The 20,902-nt window shown below is 43.4% G+C and overlaps 1 protein-coding gene across 1 annotated transcript in view; it reads right to left on the bottom strand.

Annotated features, from left to right (window-relative positions):
• Positions 1-995: 995 nt before the first annotated feature.
• Positions 996-20,902, bottom strand: part of SLC1A4 (solute carrier family 1 member 4) — a 29,212-nt gene continuing 9,305 nt past the window's right edge. Inside the window, exons 3-8 of the mRNA XM_035321162.1 lie at positions 20,219-20,281; positions 14,019-14,185; positions 10,509-10,742; positions 9,265-9,459; positions 7,568-7,702; positions 996-5,104 (exon numbers count right to left, since the gene is read on the bottom strand). Coding sequence (XP_035177053.1) covers positions 4,870-5,104; positions 7,568-7,702; positions 9,265-9,459; positions 10,509-10,742; positions 14,019-14,185; positions 20,219-20,281 — 1,029 coding nt within the window. The 3' untranslated portion in view covers positions 996-4,869. The remainder of the gene's footprint in view (positions 5,105-7,567; positions 7,703-9,264; positions 9,460-10,508; positions 10,743-14,018; positions 14,186-20,218; positions 20,282-20,902) is intronic.

Raw genomic sequence — 20,902 nt, 5'->3', positions numbered from 1 at the left:
TCAAAAGGACACAGTCCTGTTTGTCGTGATACTTCAGGAAACCTCGTTTGGCCCTAGCTTGCAAGAGATGTCCCAAGATAGGTCTAAAGTCCTTTGGAATTACTGAATCTTGTAGTGCAACTACCAACATGCTAGCAGGGACTCAGCTAAAGCTCAATTCCTGGTGATAACGGGTGTTTATTGAAAATATTCTAACAACAGCCAAGTGCTGGCACCCTTCATTGCTCACTTCTGCTTGTCAGGCAGCCGTGTCATAGCTACGTCTCATAGCACAGAACCTCTCCCACGATGAGAGACAGATGCTGCTCAGCACTCTCTGAGCAGCTCTTAAGGAGTTACTAAGCCTCACAAATCCTTGTTGAGGAAAGGGCAGGAGCAAGGCAGAATGCAAAACACATTCCCAAGGACCAGCTGAAAACTGCATCCGCCACACAGAGAAAAGCTTAGGGCATTTCAGAAAAAGCAGTGAGATGAAGTAGTGACTGGTAAAGCATGGAGTGGAAATTCAGTCCCAGAAAAGAAATAAAAGATGGTCCAAAGGCACTTCACTGAAAAAGAGAAGGTAAAAGGGAACGAACAGTGTCAGAGTGAAGAAAGCATTGGGTATGCCAAAGACTTACAAACACTTGTCTTCCATATTCCTGTATTCTCCTAAAAAGCAATCATGGCACTAGAGGGGTGGACATCAGCCATTTATATGTAATAAACGATGTATAAAGAAGGAGATGCCTCCAGTACTCCTCTTGAATTGAAAGCATGTGACCGGAGTTCCCCTTATGAGAAACAGCTCTTAAAAAGGAAAAATACCAGTAGGAATTCACTCTTGGACCCAAGACACAAACCCATCAGAAGCCTAAAAATGAAATGAAAATGAATTGTGGCACGAAAGGCAATGGCAGCCCCCAGGAAGCTGTGAATACCTTAAGGAAAACACCAGAAGGGATGAGAAGGATTTGTACTTTCCAAAAGACTAAAACCAAACAAGAAAAACAGCATTATCTAGAAGGAATTTATTTCCTCCTGAAATAAAAAGCAACTGACTAAAGGATTCACTTTTACAATCAAGTTGGGAAAATTCATACGTCCACTCAAAAGACACTGAAGTACCATACTTGCGACAGATCTGTGGAGTGCCTGGGTGAGAGCAGAGCAGGTGCCACCAGCTGCACCTGCACTGCTGCTGAGCACCTTCTTAGCAAACTCACAGCCTCTTGGTATGAGGCTGCGTGGGGACCTGAAGTAGGAAGCTCCCAGTGTAGTGCTGCGGGTCAAGGACTGCATCTAAGTAGCACAGAAGAATGCACGTCCTCCAACAGCCCTTCCATTTTTCTCCCAGAGGCCTTACCTGAAGACCTTGACCACTTAAAGCAAGTGGCAAAGTCTTCCATCTCAGTCAGGACTCACATTGTTACAAGGGCAGCTGTTGGAATGTGTCAATTATTTTTTTTTACAGTCCAAGAGAGTGCAATAACAGATCTTTTACATTTGTACCTTAGGAAAAAATAATCTGAAGCCAAGCGGAGAGCCCTAGAAGATACGACAAGGCCATCACAAGGAATGGTAACATCACAGAAAAATAAGAAATGTAATTTCTGACACAGATAATAACAACAACAACAACAAAAAAGACCAAGAAGCTATTGGGAAAAGCAGTCATTACCCAGCATTCATGCTTCCACGGAAAACTCTGGGATCCCTCTTGCTGCGTGCGAACAACAAAAGAACTGGCAGCTTTCTAAATCTAAAGTAGGGCTTCTGCAAGATTACAAATTGCTGGCAAGATAAAAGACTGGTCCTAAATACTCAATGGTTCATATAGACCCTATGGCACCTGGAGGAGGAGTATTAATTTCCTTTGTTAAAATCCAGCTATAGGAATGAGTTGGCCTCCTTAAAGCTGACTGCTTTAACAAGCTTTACACAGGACTAGACATTCACCTTGATGCAAAACGTGGCAATCCACTAATGGGGAATTGGAGAGGCATTTTTCAGCAAAGACATTTAGCTTCTGCATTGCTGGTGGAAAATATTATGACAACTCTGAGATGATTGGCATTAATTTAACCATTTTCTGGGATCTACTGACAGAAAGAATGCCCCACAGCCAACATCATGCTGCTTAGAGGAACAAGCAGCACCACAGGAAATGAAGATCAATAAAGCAGTGGCTAGGTATTGTCTGTGAGGAAGCCCAGCCTTCACTCACCCCTAGAGTACTTTCATCTGTTGGCAACATTAGCTTTGGGGTGAAAAATCAAAACTGAGCTACTTCCTATTCTCAAATGTTGCTGTGACGCTTCACAGGAATTACTGTTTGGGTGCTGCCTGGTCTCATGTCTTCAGCTGAGCTGAATGTGTCATGGTGAGGGAGAGCATCAAAGGAGCTAAATGTCTGATGGGAGATAGAAATGCATCTACAGAACCCAGCCTGCAGGGAACAGTTTTGATTTCCAGTTCTCCTGAAGTATCCATATACTGTTTTAAAGTCATAATATTTGCAGTTCTAGTGCATTCACATTTTTCCATGAAACATTTAGACTTGTTAAAAAAGGGGAGGAGAAGGGAGTAGAGAACCATTTTTTCAAACCTCAAACATTTTTCAAAACACTTATTTGTTGACTTTCATTGTCAGCTACAAAGCATGCTTTTAGTTTCCTGAGTTGAAAGGAGCTGGGATGATTCTAACGGGAGGAAATGCAAAGTTTCAGCTGGTCTTGATCTGCCAAAAATGAAATAACAAATATTGGCCAAAGTATTTCCCTAGAGAATTGTGTTTGTCTTCTTCTGTTTTTAAATTGAGCCGAGGATTGATCAATTTTGTGGACATGGCTATAAATATGCTGGTTAAAAAGAAACTTCACCTGTAGTTTCACAGTGGGCTGACTAATCCTTTCTTACTTTGTTTGCATAGTGCTGCAGCACACAATTAAACAGCCAGTCATGACGCACTCACTGTGTTCTCCCTCAGAGGTGGCCACATCTCATTCTGAGCGTCTTTTTGCAAAATTCATTGTGCCCCTTTACCAGGAAAGATGCTTTGCAAATGAAGGCTGCTGCTGCTATAAAATTGGAGCTGCCTCTTCCTAGTGCCATGAACATAAACATCAGCAACTGGATATCTTTCCAAGATAGCTTCCTCTGAAGCAAGAGAGGAGAAAGAAAAGGGGAGACTTATCATTATTGTACACCAAAGCTAAGTGTAAATATATATTACTGAGTTAACAGTGTAGAGGACTGACCACATGCACTCATCTCGCTAAAGCAGCCAAAGGAAAGTGTCACAAGTCCAGGCAATTCTTGGCATATGCACAGCCATCATTTTGCTGTCCAAAATGCCAAGAGAAATCAACAGGACCTTTGCAATGTTTGCCGGACTTTGATCAGGTTTGGGGTGCAAAATCAGGAAGTTTGTGGTAAAGGAAAAAAGGTGGAGTCAGAATCCAGAAGCATCTGGATCAGCTTCAAGCAAAGTTTACCATCTGCCATTAAGCATTACCCCAGCCCAGCACCACCCAGAAGTAAATGTAAGCTGCTGCTGGAAGTACATTTGTAGCAGGACCGAACTCCTAGCAGGATCAGGTATACAACTGTCCTAACGCTCAGAGATCACTGAATGTTTGTAACAGGACCAAATTCCCAGCAGGAAAAGGGATACAACTGTCCCAACATGCAGAGATCACTGAACATTTGTAACAGGACCAAATTCCTAGCAGGAACAGGTATGCAACTGTTCCAGAGATCACTGAGGTTAGCAACTCACCTCCTTTCTTCCCCTTTCAAGCCAACAATCAGACCTGCCTGTCGTCAGTTCCCACATGTGTTCAGATTTTTTTCTCCCCTGTTCAATTTTGCCGGAAAAGGGATATGGCTTAATTTGTTTGGACTGACCCATTAAATAAACATGAGCAGGACATGGAGTGCTAGCAAAGGTGCATGTGTGTTTTCATGAAGGGAACTGACTTCTTGCTTTCTTGATGTCACAGGCAAGCCTCTTTTAGACATATTTATGCTGGAACAGACTCCACATTTCTTAAGCCCCAGAGGGATTACTTTAACAAAATTTGTGCTTCCTCTGGACTTTTTTCTCAACAACTTGCTAAGAGGGGAGGAGAAAACCAGTTCCTGATCTGCTCTAAGAGCGTTTGGTTCCAAAGTTTGGGAATTACTCACCAAAAGGCAAGACAGCTGCTATGAGCTGCAATGCAGTGGGGGAATGGAACAAGGTTTGGACCCCTGTGATTAATTCAGATATGAAACTTAAAAAAAAAAAAAAAAAAAAGCTACTTTCCATGTTCTATTTGATGTTTTCAAGTGACTGGAGAACAGGATAGGAAGTGAAGTGGGAGAAAATGTTGCTTCATATTGTGTGTGTAATTGACTGTAAGTGTTTCCAGGCAAGAAACTAAATTAAAGCAACATTCTCACCCACTCTGGAGTTTCTAAACTGTATCTCCATTTGAACAGCAGCACAATAAGCTTACTAATTTCTCCCTACAATAAGCACTTACTGGGATTTGTCTACTTCCCCACCTCCAACTCGTAAGGGCCTTTACTAACAGATCTCTTGTAAAAACAGGCCTCAAATGGCATTGCTTTCCCCTACATGTATATGTGTGTGTACATGCAGCACACATACACATGTATACATGGGAATTATTAAAACACAATTATAAAGCCAGCGTTCTTTCTCGCTGCCCCTTCTCTCCCCAACCCACCTCCCTCCCCTTCCCATGGTCAGTAAATTTCAAAACAGACTGGAACTGAAAACTTTCAAGAGCCATCCAGCCCTTGTTAGCACTGCAAACGTCTAGGTGCATTAACAAGTCCCTGGTCCACTTCTAGGACGCGTGTTAACAAACGGCCTCTAGTTCACAATACTGATTCCTTGGATTCAGGGTCTGCTGTACTGGTTGCGTTGGAGACTTGGTTTTTGTGGGTTACCAAAGGCGACGTCTCCTCTTCAGACTTGCTGTTAGCAACTGCTTCTACGCTGACTTCTTTTAGCTCCTGCTCTTTATCTTTCTTGTCTTTTTCATTCAGGTAATTGAGGATACCTGCTCCTAGGGCGTCCCCTTCCACATTCACAACTGTGGTGGTTCGGTCCCTGGTTAAGATTAAAAACAAGAAAACAAAGCAGTGGCCTTTTAGTTTAAGAGAGTTACAACACCGTAAGGAGAGCCAAATTCATCTCCCCAGACCCACTGACATTAATGGAGCTAGAGATGGGAGATGCTGTTACCGTAGGCATTTTCCACAGAAATATTATCACCATTTCAGAACTAAAGAGGTGCACCGGAGAGGGTTCAAGGCAGGCCCAGCTGTTACTGTCAACTAGTTCTGGTCTCTCAGCAGGTTGCAGCAATGCTACTGCTGTTTCTCAGACGTCCTTCTCTTCCCAGACCACCTCCCTCCCCTTCCCCAGACCAGCAGGTTTCCAGTGCAGGTTCAGAGCAGGAACTTGATTTAGGCTTATTCAGAAAGTGATTCAGAGCACCCAACTCTCTGTTTTTAACTGCAGAAAGACATCTTAGCCCAAACATGTACACAGGGTGTTCTTCCAAAAGCAGGCAGAATGACTGGGTTCTCTAGGTTTCTTGCTAGCAGCACCTGTCCTAATCTTCAGTCCTGTATCACAAAACCCCTGTGTCTCAGGGTCAAACAGAAGATGCTTATTACTCAAAATATATATATATATTTCTCCAGTGCCTTTTGAGATTTCCATTAGTAATTCTGCAGCATAACTTCAGTGTGTGCTTAAGTTATAACTGCGGGCTTCTTTGGTAATTAAACAGTTGGCATTAAAGCGAAATACAGGACTCTTCCATCCCTCCTCCCTGCTTTTGTTACCACAGGGCTGAATTCCTCAGCTGGGACAACAGTGTTGACCACAGAGGGATACTACATATTTTGAAACAAAAGCAGCCAGCGTGACACAGGCTAAGGGTAGCCCAGTGAGAAAGGAACAGCGAGTTTTACACGCACTTCCAAGTATAGCTTGTGGAAAGCACAGCTACCACTGTAATCCCTCGGGAGATGAGACGCCAAAGGCTAGCCAGTGCTTTGCCTGCCTCTCCTGTGTTTTGGAGGTGGCTGATCCTCAGGTGGTGACAGCAAGAAAGAGTTCAGTAGCCCTAACAAAAATGTAGGAGCAAGACCAAGCTCCATTGGTGTGTGAAAGGAAGGAGGTAATACAGCTGCCTTCCTCCCCAGCCTTGGCAACTCAAGACCGTCCTCAGACATCCTAATTGCCACATCTTCTGTGGAAAGAGGCCATCTGTATAAAGAGGCTGGTGTTTCCAAACAGCAATGTGGAAAGACTACGTACATCTAAACTGGGAACTGCCCCCAGACTGTCAAGTGGAAAAAATCCCAGTGGGATCCAGATTGCTTTACCTTTACTGGCCAGTGGTTCAGCACTACCCAACTTCAACCAATTGGCTTGAAAGCAGTTTGTGCTTTAAAATTATCAGATTGGGCTTATTGCACTAGTATTTAAAGTGCAGGCATGCTGTAAATCCTTAGTGCTCAGAGAAGCCCTTGCAGTTTGATTTTTTCTAGTGTTCTATGAACTCTTGATTTTCTAGTACTTCTAAGGACTGCAGACAGACGGGCTTGTTTGAGAAGAAAAGCTGGGAGACCCTTTTCCAAGAGCTCATTTAAGCAATAAGAAAACATCTGCATGTGGCATTTACTCTTATCATGTGGCTTGTGGCTGGGTCCCCAATACTTAAAGCAAATTTTGTAGGCTTTCCTTAAGCTAATTTGGGTAGGACAAAAGATAAATATAGGCTTTAATGAGGATATAGCTACAATGAGTGGTGAGATAAGCTCTTCCCAACAGAGCTGGGCAAGGAGATAATCGCTCATGTTTCAAGGAGGGAAACAGCTCTTGGAAAGGAGAGAAGGAGCTGAGCAAAGGTCTGACCTCTTCGGTCTTTCCCAGAAGATGGAAGGGAAAGGTGATAATACTGTGTACTAAACATGTGATTCCCAGCAACACGTTCCAGCTGTGGCACTGCCCACAGTTGTGATGAACACTGCAAGGCCTCTGTGTGCCTGCCCTGCCAATGGACGGCAGCTCTCTGTGATGCCTGTGTTGCTGTTTGATCAGTCTTGCCTTTATAGTTCAAACAATAGCTGGCAACAGCTTCTGATGAAGACTGCTGCATGCATATGGCTGAGAAAGCTTTCCACCACTGTTCAGATTCAATTTCCATTTTCCTCCTTCCCTCCCAGTGTCCAACTAATTTCCAGCAGTGTCAATAACTTCTCAAACAAACTTTTAACAGTTCTTCTGGAGGGAACTGAAACCAGGAAGAAATATGTTTCATTAAAGGCTCAGTAAAAAAGCAGAAGAGGGATTGTAGCATTCTAACTGCTTTAACTGAGAAGGGACTGCCTTTTCCATCATCCTCCATCACCTGTCATGAGTTCCCTGTCCTGCAGACAGCCACATCTTGTCGGGTTTTATTTTATACTGCACTACTTTGACTACCCTGAGCCATATTTCCAGCTGAAAATGCTACATGTCATGCAACAGCACACACATGTGGCCTAAAGTACTTACACAATCCAGTCCACTGCTAATATCAAGGAGAGATCATTGGTTGGAAGTCCAATGGCCTCCAAGATAATAGCGATAGTGAGGACTCCTCCAGCTGGGACCCCGGCTGCACCCACACTGGACGCAGTTGCTGTCACACTGCAAAACAAATGGTGTTTCTGGTTAGCATTACATCACACATTTCCCCGCTAAGGCAACTGTAAACAAAGTCTACAGCAAGGACACGCAGATCATTTGCTTCCCAGGCAAATCCCTTCCTGCTTGTTGATGCGTAGTAATGGGGATAGAGTACAGTTGCTCAGCAGGCATCTGCAGCAGCTACCAAGATAATGACTCTGTTTTTAATACTACCTTTTTTGGGGGGGAGATAAAACAAAACCTGAACTATTTCCCACTGCCTTATTACTATGTCCATTTCCAAGTCATGTATTGGTTCAAAGATGCTGAATCCATTTTATTTTCTGGCCCCAAATGCAAAAAGGTAAACTGCACTGAAAAGGGTACAGAGGAAGCTAGCTCCACAACAGGGAGCAGCACCATCAAGCTAGGGCTATGCCGAAGCCAATTAGCTCTGCCCAAGACTTCAAAGCCCAGCCTGAGTGCTGTGCAGGACTAACGTGCTTTAAGACCTCATCTCAAAAGTCCAAGTATGCTGTTCATAGACACAAGCTAATGGCACTATCCCTTCTCTGCATTTTCCTTGCATCCAAACAAACCTGAAAGCAGTGCATGTGCTAATGGACATAGATTGTGCGCCTTTTTGTTTGCAGATGTCTACAACTGTATTTTCCTTGGGCTATTATTGCGTAGTCCTCAGGCCTGTGTTAACGCCTGAAAGGCTAATTTCACCATCTGCAAAGAAAATAATGCCCCAGCCCTGCCTTAAACAGACAAACAATATACTGAGAAATGCAATAAGGAAGGGAATAAAACCTGGCCAGGAAGGGTAAAAAATACAAGGTCCTAAGAGGCATTTGGTGGATACAGCTTACGGATTCTTGGTGTACTGAGGGGCTAGAACTCCTAGGATACTCACTTCAGGGATTTTGGGGAGGGAATTGAAGAGAATGACACTTCACGAGATATGGGACCTGGGAGGATGTTCTGGGCATGGAGAGGAGAGTCCCAGACAAGGAGGCAGGACTGAGGTGGTGGAGGAGATAATGGGGAAAAGCATAACAATCAGGAGGGGGATGGTCATTGTCTGACCTGGGAAACCAGTGATGCGATGTTAGGAAGGGCAGAGGTAAACAAGAACAGTCTTCAGTATGAAATTGATACAAAAGGAACTGGGAAGCTGGCAGGAGGATTTTCTAGAACATTCAGAGGGTAAATATGGGGTAGCTTTCTACTTAGAGCAGCATGCCACAGTTATTCAGCTTAACAGCAAATGGAGTTAGAGGAGATCCTTAAAGAAGGAGACAAATTTGATGTGAGGAACAGCTTTAAACAGCTCAAAGTCTGTTTCATAATTCAGTTACTCCTCCCAGGTCCCACCTTTTATTAAGTAGAGATTCTAGCCAATCTTTTAAAGCTTGGAAGACTCTGTTCTTTAATGACCCTATAATTATGTTTCATAGCAGCTTGCTAGCTTCGAGTCAGAGATGTGGAATGCAAACTGCTAGCTACTAACAGGGAGACCACAGGCTTTAATGTGTCTGGGGGCCAGAAGGATGTGGTTACAATAGCAAGCAACTTACAGAATAGTGAAGATTTGCCCAGCGTTGAGGTCAACGTTGTTCAGCTGAGCAATGAACACGGCTGCCATGCACTGAAAAATAGCAGCTCCATCCATGTTCACAGTTGCACCGATAGGAAGGATAAACCTGCTGATCCTGTGGTCGACTCCATTGTTCTCCTCGATACACTTAATCATTGATGGGAGAGTGGCTGAGCTAGAAACATAGAATAGGAAAAAAAAATCAAACACAAAGCATCAGGGAGCACTGAATGGAAAGTCGCTGCCTCGTGACTGTCATGTTTCTGACATGCTGCAGAGCAGACTGTCAAGAAGATGATGCCATTTTGTACTCCCTCTCTGTCATTACAGCAGTGTCCCTCCTTGTTGGTCTTGAGCCACAATATTTAATAATCTGCTTCCATCCAGAAATAGCTGGTAAGGACTTGAACCTCCATGACAAAAGAACTCATGACCTAACTCAGTATGAGGCATAATAGTGCAGTGGAATGATAAGGTCTCAAAACCTGCTCTACTATTACTTTCTCAAATGAACAGACAAATCAAAAAACACTGCTGGACTTACTTCTTGCATTATAAATTCTAAGGTTTCATTCATAAACTCTCTCCTACTTCATGTTTAACTGGGCTCCTGTGACAGTCATGCATCTACTCCTTTCGGGGATGACCCGAAATGATTTTATTTAGTTATTATCTTTGATCAGGAGCTTGCCCCTTGGGAAAAGTGTAAATATAACTTGGCAGCCTTTGGTTATGACAAATAAAAGCTGCTCAGGCCAGAGCTTTGAAGTCAAGAATGCTAAATCACTTTACACTAGCTAATAAATCTGCTTTACCCCTGCAAAATCAGTCTACAGTTGTTCTAGATCCTGCTGAACTTGGATAACTAAACATCACGGGAAAAAGTCCCTCACTACTGATGCTCACTTTACTTAAAATTGAAAGGACAGCTGGCAAGATCTTTTTCAGGCAAATACTTTCACCTTTTTCCCCCAGAATTTCCAACTCAGCATAATGCTATATTCCCAGTATCTTGAGGAATTGTTTTCAACAGCTAATTATCAGTATTTCCTGTGCGATGGGCTGCTGACAACAGTGTGACTCCCTATGCTCAGTAGCCTCTTTTGGCAATCTCAGGAGAAGTATTTTCACCTAAAACTCAACACAATTTGGTGTTAGGATATAACCAGCTTACAGTCACTATTACAACTGGTCTATAGTTCCAAAAGAAGCACGGAAACCCACCTAGAGCAAGTGGCAAAGGCAGTGGCAAACGGTGTGATGAGTCCTAAGAGAAAACGGTATGGATTTTGACGTGTGGATGCAAAATAAATGAGTGGCAGAATGATTCCTCCATGGATGAAGTGGCCCAGAATAGAGGCGAAGATGTATTTTCCCAGGCTGGTCACCAGAAGCACAATATCTTCCATTTCCACAATCTTGCTCCCAACGAGGAACATAATGCCAATGGGTACATACCTGTGTGAAGAAATATGGCCTGTCATTAAGTACAATAGAAATAAAAACCTTGAAAAACATGCTGTTTTCCGTTCTGGAGATAACATTCTTCTAAGAATATGCTGCTCCTACTGAAGAGAAGCACCATACCCCACCACACGCTCAGGTTACTCAAATTTGTAAGGCCTCTTTTACACACTTGCTTGGTGGAAAGCAAACAGTCAAACTGGAAAAGCTCTGTTCACCTGGACACTCAGAGACATATCCAGGAAAATGTAGAAAGGAAGCCTAGCAAGAAGTAGAAAAGCTGACTGAAGCTGAAGGCACCGATGTGATGTTTTAGCGCATCAGGGAGGAAGGCAGGCAAAGACCCAAAGCTAAGGTCACTACTGAAGGGAAGGTAATGTTCAAAAAAGAGCAGTATCATGTCAATGGAGTGGAGAAAGCATTGGAAGAGTGAGGTGAATTTAGGTCATTAAGACGGTGGACACACTGGGTGCCAACATGTTCAGTGTAGGAAAGAAGCAGCTATGCCCATAGCAGTGACCCATACTGCAGAGCTCAGCTAAACGCTGCTGATCCACCTGCCAAAGAAAGCAATTAACTCTGCTATTTGCCTACCAAAGAAAGACTAAGTCAAACGACCAGGCCTCCAGAGCCTCCCTCAAGCCAGCAGCCACGTATGTACATTCCCACCTCTCCTATCTAGAAATGTCTTCGGACGTCAGCGTTTGTTTGAAGTTTCCTTTGTCAGAAAGGCTTGGAACTGTTCCAGGGGAAGGGCCACATGTGGGCCACAGCCACACCTCTGCTCATAACAGTGCCAGCTGAGAACAGCCCTGAAAAGACAGAACTGCTCTTACATCTGCAGCACAACAGCTACTAAGCGAACTTTTGGAATCACTTCAGGCCCAGCCTCATTTCCTCCAAAGCTGTATTTGGCAAGCCTGCGTCTGAGTACCTCTACCTATTCCTGCATGTGAGATTAAAAAAAGACTAAGAGGTCACCCAGCTCTCCGAAATGCTGCCCCAGACACACATGACTGCAAAAGATACGCATGCAATAAAGAAAGTTTTTGTCCCACTCTTGCCTGCAACCCAATGCCTGCGTTCAGCAAGGCTGATCAGAGGAGTCAGGACAGACTTCAAAAGGTTAGGAAACATGTGCAAGCCTTAAGGCTGCTGAGATCAGCCACTTCTTCCTCGTGTGCTTCTCCCTCAGCAGTTGTGCAGCTCCTCTGTTCTGCACCTCCTTACGTCCCAGGTCAATGTGAGCATCCTTTCTCTGGCCTCTACCAGCCAAATCTCTGGAGGAACGTGTTGAACCTTCCCACCTAGCCTTTGCCAGGCCAGCCAGGTCTATCTGATGAGCCCCAGTCCTGCACGAGCTCTGCAAACACAAACACTGGACTTGGACCTGAGACTGGATCCCTCCCTTTGAAGATAGAGGCTGGAGAGGAAGGAGTTGGGAGTTGAGACTAAAGTGCTGCTAAATAAAAGGAAGACTGATGATTGGGACTGTAAAAGAGCCTTTTCTCTTGGTAACATGATTTGACTCACTCCACAGTGTCCTCTGGGAAGCACATGCAGCTCGACAGATTTTGGATAAATACCAGGATGACACAAGAGCCTTAAGGAAGGAAAGAGAAGAAGGACTGTGGTGCACTGCAATGTTAAAAGTCAGCTGTGGTCTTAATAATCGCAAAGTAAGGGATTACATGCCATCTGATTAGCTTGAAGTGTTAGCACTGTAATCAGCTGAATACAAGAACTGCCTCTTATCAGTATTCAGCGTCCAAGGAATTACACTTAGGAGCAAAAGACTTAAGTTGCTTTCAAACTTCAAATTTTTCAATCCCTTAGGACAGCAACTAACAGAGGGATCTGCCTGTGTAAATTCAGGTCTTTTCTTAAAACCTTTCTGCTTCTTAGAGGGAGAAAAATAATAGGAATCAAAGAATGCAGAAAGGGGAGAAAACACACCTTTGCTGAGGTAACCTTATAGCTTTCCCAGCATAACTTTAGAAAGGGAGTGAGAAATACCCTACTGTTAATTTGTTAGCTAACTGTCCTTATGAATATTTTTATTTTTGCATGTGAGGTATTATTAGCACCACTGGTTTCACAGGAGGAACTTAGACCCTCCCAGCTGCACAAGAGCAACCACGCTACTGCTCAGAGGCCTAGATTCGCCCTGCCTGGCAGACACAACCTGGTCAGGAGGCTGCTCCAGAGCTTAGGTGGCCTGAACCTATTGATTTCTCTCTGGATAGAAAATTCGGTGTACCCTTGTTCCTAACATACATGCTTTAGCTGGGTGCCAAAAGCTTTGTGAGATCTGTCAGAGCAACATCCACTACATAAATGTGTCTGGACTTCAGGGAACTGAGTGAAGTAATGGATTTACTCATTAAGAGGCAGGAGACAAAAAATCAAACCTTCAGAAACACCTATTCTTTGGCATGGGATAGCGAGAAGCATCCTTGGAGAAGCACAAACAAGAAACAAACTCTCTCCTAGTTACACTGGTTCCTGCTTCACCCAGGAAAATGAACAAAATCTTAGAATATGAACAGAGATTTAAAGATCCACTGTTATCTGCTGATAAAAATAATGGACGCTCAATAGACAGCACTACTCTTTCAGTAGGATGGAGACCATTCCCCTGGAGACTATTTCTCCCTTCTGTGGAAAGGGACGTAGCTTCTGTCACCCTGCGATCCAAGAGGACACACGGGGCTCTGTATTCTTGCACTCAGCAAGGCTCCTCTCAAACCACGTAGCAGTGAGTGGGGCTATCTTCTGATCTCCTTGGGTATCTTTCAGGCCAGTACAAGAAACCATCTGACCATCAAAAAAATCGAGGCATGAAGCTACAAGTATGATTTTGGCACTGCATTTTGCACATTTGCAGGTGCACTCCAAGAACAAACAACCCTGGCTTTTACGTGGCCACATTTCTCACTTGCTCACACCTCATTTGTTCATTCAAAACCATTGCCTTTAGGCACATGATGGCAGCAAGCCATGGGCTTATGTTGTTTTGAAATAGAGTGCTGTCCTTCCTCTAATTGAAACGGAGTTCTGGAGAGGACTTTTAAGCAGCTATCTATCTACCTTAGCTATGCACAACAGGTCGAAGGCAAGAAGAAAATACACTACAGAGTAACATCATGACATTCACTTTTGCTGTGGTGAAGGATCTGGTGTGAAAAAGCTGGAGAGATGGATAAATGGTGGGATTCCTGAACTAAGCATAACAATCTAGTGCAGATGTACCTGCAGTCACACACTTACCACATAATCCAGGTGACCAAGACCATAGTTGCCTCATTGAACGAATTAAAGAAGCGAATGAGATCTTCTCCTTCCCGGCCAAGCTTCTTCAGTGCCACTCCTAAAACCAGAGCAAACAGCACGAGGCCCAGGATATTCATCCCTTCAATCTCACTACCGACAGGGATCTGTAAAGGTAAAATAAGAACCCTTGTTAGATGTGAGACCAGTGCAAAACCCAACAAAAGGGTCACCTCATTTTGTTGCTGCCTGACTGACCTAAAATCAACATGCAGAGCTGATCTTGGGAAGGACAGCACTTGACAGCTCAGCGCTGCAGAATGGAAACATGGTACGTAGTTGAAAGGAACCAAACAGAATCTGGAATTTAATCTTGATACAAAATCCCTTGGTTCCAGCTAGTGTGGATTTACTGCGGAGGGAAAGGGCCTGTTGCTACCTGCCCTTACACCCTCCAACACACTACGATATCCAAACACACTGTTATTTCCCGACGCTTCTGAGAGGAATCTACTTTCAAAAACTGCTAGCTCCATTGCTTTAGTACAATTTTTATAACGAGGTGAAAACCATGAGAAAACATTCAATGTTACAAAGTGGAAAGGAGAAAAAAAGCAGAGTAAGGTAGCAAAGTGGGAAAGCCACTCATTCATGTCTCCACATCAGCCAGGGAAGATGTACAGAGAACGGAAGAAATACCTGTTCTCCTTCTCAGAAATTGTGTGTCTGTGTGGTACAAGTAAGAGGATGAAAACCAGGATCTGTCTATTCACAAAAACTAACCTACTCACAAGTTTGGTCAGCTGCCCCTTCATGGTTTGCCTCTCAAGAAGAGCTGGGGCTTTTTTGGCAAAGCAATATCGCATGAACTGAGGGAGTGTTCTTGTGGCTTCATAAAAATACAATTGTTTTGACAAACATTTTTTTTTCCCTCCAACTTGGCAGTACAAGCTCTACATGTCAATTTTCTGTTTTATTTGGAAGGGCTTCTAAAACAGATTAGATTTATGGACAAGCTTTGTCCTTTTGGCTAGTTTAAGTAGACACTAGCTCAACACTAGGAAAGAAAAACATATTCTCAGCTAAAAGCTTAAAATGAATATTGACTAAAGAACTCAGGGTACTGATCTGCTACAGATAAAAGCAGCGTGCCTGGGATGATACTTGCTCTGGAAATATACTGCTGAACTGGACTGTCTCTTAGTGACAGGTGGAAACAAAGAGCTGCATAGAAGGGGATAAAATAAATTATACACAAAGCAGTGTGAAGGTTAAACTGCTGTTAAAAACAGTGTTTATGAGGACAGACACTGAAGGTTCTGGCTTTTTATTTGATAGCTACTAAATAATTAGATATAGGAGCTGTGTTTTTTTACGGTAGTTGCTTGTTCAGGGCGAAATTAGTATTTATCTGATTTCCGACTGAGAGAAGTGAAAACATGGACAGCATATTAGCACTGGGTCTCGGTGTATCTCCAGAGATGTCTGAAGAAATGTGCTGTTTTCTGCACACACAGCAGCTTTTCAGTCTGCTAGTTTTGTCTATATTTTCTTTTGTGTGTCTGAAAACCCTAAACTCTTATTGGGCTTAGACAAGTTACACACACACAAAAAAAGAGACCTTCCTACTAATTCGGTAAACGGTCTGTGTACACAGTATGTGCACATTTTCTGCTTTTCACTTCTGTTGGTAAAAATAGGATAGGAAATCGGTTCTAGCAGCCTTATGGTAAATCTTAAGTTTCAGTGACGGTTCATCAGATCAATGTATGAGCGTTGAATTTTATGACAGATTTATTCACAGAAAGTAAGTAAATATGCAGTAAAATAATGCTGCTCGACTTTTTTTTTTTTTTTTTTCCTCCTTGTAGGCCACGTCACTTCAACAAAACAAAGCTTGCTCTGAGAAATGTCAACTGAGGCAACAGGTACGCATTTTTACATCAGAAAACAGCTCACGTGGAGCGAATGGAATACTTTGCTATTTTGACACAACTTTTCATCCTGGTATTTTATACTTATTATTTGATTATACAACATCTTTTATCAGGTTCATTTGATACAAGGTTAACATGAAAACCCCTGCTTGGAACAAAATTTTACCATAATGGGCCCCAATTTTTTCCACCCCAAAGAACGTTTTAACAAAAACAAAATAAGACAAATGAAAACAAAAACAAACCCACACAACACTGAATGGTCTTTTTGTTTGTTTCAGTTCTCATTCAGGAAAAAAAAAATCTGTATCAAACTTTGCTATGCAACACACACACGGTGTTTCAAGCTGCTGAAAGCGCCCAACATCCTGACCTGGATGTTACTGGGAGGGAATTTCATGACACTCCTTACACCAGCGTTTTGCAAAGTATCTCTATCCTTTAAACCCTTTCAGCTCACACTGCTCATTAATGCAGCAGTGTGAGCCTGAAGCCTAGCAACCCGCTGCCGTTTGGGCTTCCCATAGATCTGGTCTCAAGAACGAGGCAGAACTGTGCTGAATCTGCAAGAGCAGCTTCCCAACAGCTGTGCAGGGCATCCAGGGACAGAGAGGGACCCAGAGAGAGCTCCTTGTGCCCAATTTGGAACATCATTTCCCTGATTAGAGTAGGTCAGTGCTCTTCTGGTTCATTCAGACCCCATAAGCATCAGCCACTCCACCTCATTCAGAGCAATGGGGGTCAAAGGCTTGCCAGATTTTGCTCCTGGAAAGCTAGGAGGGCAAGACATGCTACTCTCATCTCCAGTTAGCTACAGCTAAGGTACACGCAGCTTCTCACCTTCTGTTAACATTCACAGTGGCCTACTGTGCATAAATTGGCCAGTTCTTCTCTAACTCTTTCACCTCCTCCCTCTCCAGAATGACAATACATGGAGTTTAGTCCTCTTTTGTTCTTAAAGAGATGTCTCTCTCCACCTTGCTCCCAGCTGCTGCTGTTCTCCAGGTGCTCACACTTAACAGCCCTTTTAAGCCTAGCTCTTGTAATTTGGAGACCCCTAAACTCTTGGTGACAAGAGGGAGAACTCTGTGCACAGCCACCGAAAACTTCTTAGCTGTTTCCCTCTTTGTCATTGTGACCCTCTGCCTTCAGGTCTTGCTTGTATTCTCTTCCTTTTCAGCCCATTTCTTTCCAACACCCAGCATTCCCCGTCACCTATTATCACTGTGAATTTAGGCAGAAGTTGTTCCCTTGATTTTCAGGGAAGAATCTGCAGTATTCGGGGAATTTCGTTTCCTTGCAGCAAAATATGGAAGAAGCCCAGCAGTAAATCCTCAGCGGAAGATCCTCTCAATCCCAGCCTCTAAAACTGGCAGATGCTGAACAGCCTTTTTGTACTCTCACAGAAGAGTCCATCATCCCAAAGGAGCTGCCAAGCCAAGCAGCATTGTGGACACCAAACAAAAACAGCTTTAATGAGAGCTTTGTTCCTGGGTAAACTATGGAGCACGTTATTGTTTGCCTGAAATTCTGTGTCCTAATAGAAAGATTCATAGATCTCTTCTGGTCCTTGAAGCCTCTGAAGATCCTATTGTTTTTTAGCTCTAAAAACAAAACATGTATTAAGGAAACAACTGCTGACATTGAGCTATCCCAGTAGTAGGTGGCTGAAAAGAAAATGCAGCCATGTGATGTGAGGAAGAAGAGCAATCAGCAGTTTGTGTATTTTTTCTACGGCCACAGGAGGAACTCAGCATCCCTCACAGCCTCCCTTTGCTGCAGATGGAGAACTAAGATAGTCTGTGCCCCAGGAAGCCTTGCTGCCAAAGAGACAGAGAGGATGTAGCCATAAAAGCTAGGTAAACACGAGGCAGCATGTGAAACAACACAAAGAATGTGGCTGAGCAGACACCTACGTGCCCCACTACTCATATCAACAGCAGGAGAAGACAGGAATTATTAACCAGCGGAAAAAAAAAAAAATCCATGTAAAATTTTGTTCTACACTGTTAATATGGAAAGAAGGAAAAAATCTCCCCTCTTCAAATATTCTGCTGATGAAAGAAAAGATTAGATAGGAATACCATCTTGCTTCCTGGAACCCAACTTCTATGGCTATGATATTGATACTACGCATTATCCAAAAATCATACTCTTCCTTTCCAAACTTAATTCTCATCTATCCGTAACTAATGTAGTCAGACCAGTACTGAAACTGAGCTAACAACACTGAGATGGTATTTTTTGTTTTTATTATTATTTGGTCCCTTCTTCCCTAGAGACAGTAGGATGTCTTCTGTAATTATAGAAGCTGAGATCTAGTATCATTCCAAAAACTGAAGCAAGTTTTGGGAAAGTAATAGGGGAAATAATATTTACATCATAACCACTGGCAAAACCAGACACCAGTGACAAATTCAGAATATTTTTTGTGATATTACATCAACCTGGAATCTGCTAAGTGAGAAAAAAAGCAAGAAAACTGAAAAATAACCTCACATTTCAAATTGACTAAAGGTGCATTCTTATCTGTTGAACAAGCACAATGGCTTTAAAAAGAATTTTAAAAGCGCTCCATGTCTCAGCCTATGTCCAATGGATACGGTTGGCAAGGAGCTCCTCCAATCTTACTCACTGAAGATGAATAAGAGGAGCCTTATCCACCTTCCATTTACTCCTGCTTAAATGAATAACTTCACACTCGGTAAGCAAACACACGTGCCTAAGTACATATTGTTACAGCCTTTCATGTTGAAATTGGTTGCAGCAGCACCAGGCTGCACAGGCATGTATTGCCTGAGGATATAATGGCATGAGAAAAGAAAAGTGCTCTTTTGGGGTCACATGGCTCTTCTGCAGTCATTCCCACGCACCCCTGTCAGATAGGGTGAGCGCAGATCTGGGCTAATGCGATCTTACAGGCATGGGCAGAGCCCGAGCAGATGGAGCTGCCTTCTTCCCCAGTTAAACTGCTCGCTGCGGGATAAAGGCTTGACTTTTCCCCTGCTCAGCTCTTGTGCCATCGAAGTCACCTGCCACACTGCCTCCAGGACTGGTGAAAGTTCAGCCCGTGAGCCCAAAGCAGAGTTTGCAAATCCAGCGTTCTGCATCGCCTGCTCACACACCATGCATGGAGAGGAGAAGATAATGAGGCCAGCACTTTCTGCACTCGGGATTCGCTTCAGAGCATAAACTGCCTTCCACACAGATTGGTGGAACTGGTGGGCAAGCCCCACCTGAGCCCTTCCACGGCAACATGACAAAGGTCTTGCCCTAGCGAGATATAAATCATACTAAAAATACAGTAGTGTATCTGATAATCGTTTCAGACAGTCAGAGCAATCCTGGGGAATACAAAATAACCCTGACAGTCATTTCCACGCAAACCTGAGGAATACAAAATAACCCCGAAAGTCATTTCCACGCTCAGTCCCGTCTCCCCCAAATCCCACAAAAGCACACGGGACATTTCATTCGGAGTGAGGTGAAATGCTGTAGGGTGAGATGCTTGGTCTGATTTGTAGCATGCTGTCTGTAAGGCAAATTACTGCTGGATCTGTAACATGTTGGCTCTGGCCAGTAGTGAAGATGTTTGATATCCCTTCGCTGCAAGAAAGATTCTACAAAACAGGCTGTAGAGCACCTCTGCAAGCCCTACGAGCCACATGTGGAAGGCAACACCCCCCACCTCAGCAATACCTGTAAATTAGGTTTAATTTTTACCACAAGCAGCCTATTAACGTTCAGTCTCTAACTTTTATCCCTTCAGACCATTTGTTACTACTTCACATCAAACAAAGTTTCTGCAGCATGGCAACAAGAAAAAATTACCAGTTAACTTTTTCTTTAGAGAAGCCTGGGAACGGAAAAATTGTCACTCTCTCCAAACCATTAACAGAGGGTAAGGCTTAAGGAACATGAAGCCAGTCTGATGGCTACTTAACTCCAAGGCTACAGAAAATGATTTGGAAATATGAGGCAGAGAGACTAATCAGAATTTAGATCAGGTGAGTCTGGGTCTCTGAAAGCATGTCTTAAAAATAAGGTATCAAGTGTAAGCTTAGTTGAGTCCAACCCTTTTATCCATCATAGCTTTGTTTTGTGACTGTGAGTTACTCATCAGGCTTGTGTGTCTAAGTTCCAGACAAAGAGAAGTATCTTGTTTCTTTCCTAGGAGTGCTGGAAGGGACTAAAGACTGTGAGGGAGTCAAATATTATAGCTAACATCATGGGTGTGTATAAAAACTGAAGAAGTGACCTTACCTTTTCCACCGTGACATTTCCAGAGGTAGTATTTCTGAGCACTGTCTTATACTCTGTTACATACTGCAGGTAAGGAAAAATAAAAATAAAAATAAAAATAAAAACCAGTTTATGCTGAGCAGATCATCAATATGACTCTAGCACCTAGTATTTCACAAAAAGGAGGCTACTGTCAGGAACTTTCTCTGGAGACCATACTGTGGAGAAAATGAGCCTGCCTTGTGCAGGAAAAGGGGAGCAGCATATTCAGCTCCTTCCCCATGTGGGAACAGAGAGGTGCTATGTGACAACCAAGTTCCCAGGTTTGGGTAGCAGCAGAGGAATTCCCCTCTCCTCTACCCTGCTCCTGCACCACATGATTGCACTGGCTCCTGTGGAAGGCAAGCGGTGCTTGCACTGTTTCACCACTAGAAAATGGTGAGACAGACATTAAAATTGTCAGTAAAGCACCTGAAATCAAGGCCAACAGTTTACTTTGATAAAGAAGCTAGACACCACACGAGCAGGGCACTTCTTTGGGTCTTATTTCTTCAGATAAAGCTTTCATACTTGCCATTTACCTGTGACAACAGCAGCACAGAGGCAAGGATGTGTGTTCATCCCTGAACATACAGAGCCCTGCAAAACCACACCGTTTGCCATGGAATTCGTATGTCTGATTACATCAGGTGCTTTTAGAAATTC

This window comes from Oxyura jamaicensis, chromosome 3 (genome assembly GCF_011077185.1).
Source record: "Oxyura jamaicensis isolate SHBP4307 breed ruddy duck chromosome 3, BPBGC_Ojam_1.0, whole genome shotgun sequence".
NCBI classification, from domain to species: domain Eukaryota; kingdom Metazoa; phylum Chordata; class Aves; order Anseriformes; family Anatidae; genus Oxyura; species Oxyura jamaicensis.
This window is presented reverse-complemented; position numbering and strand designations above follow the sequence as displayed.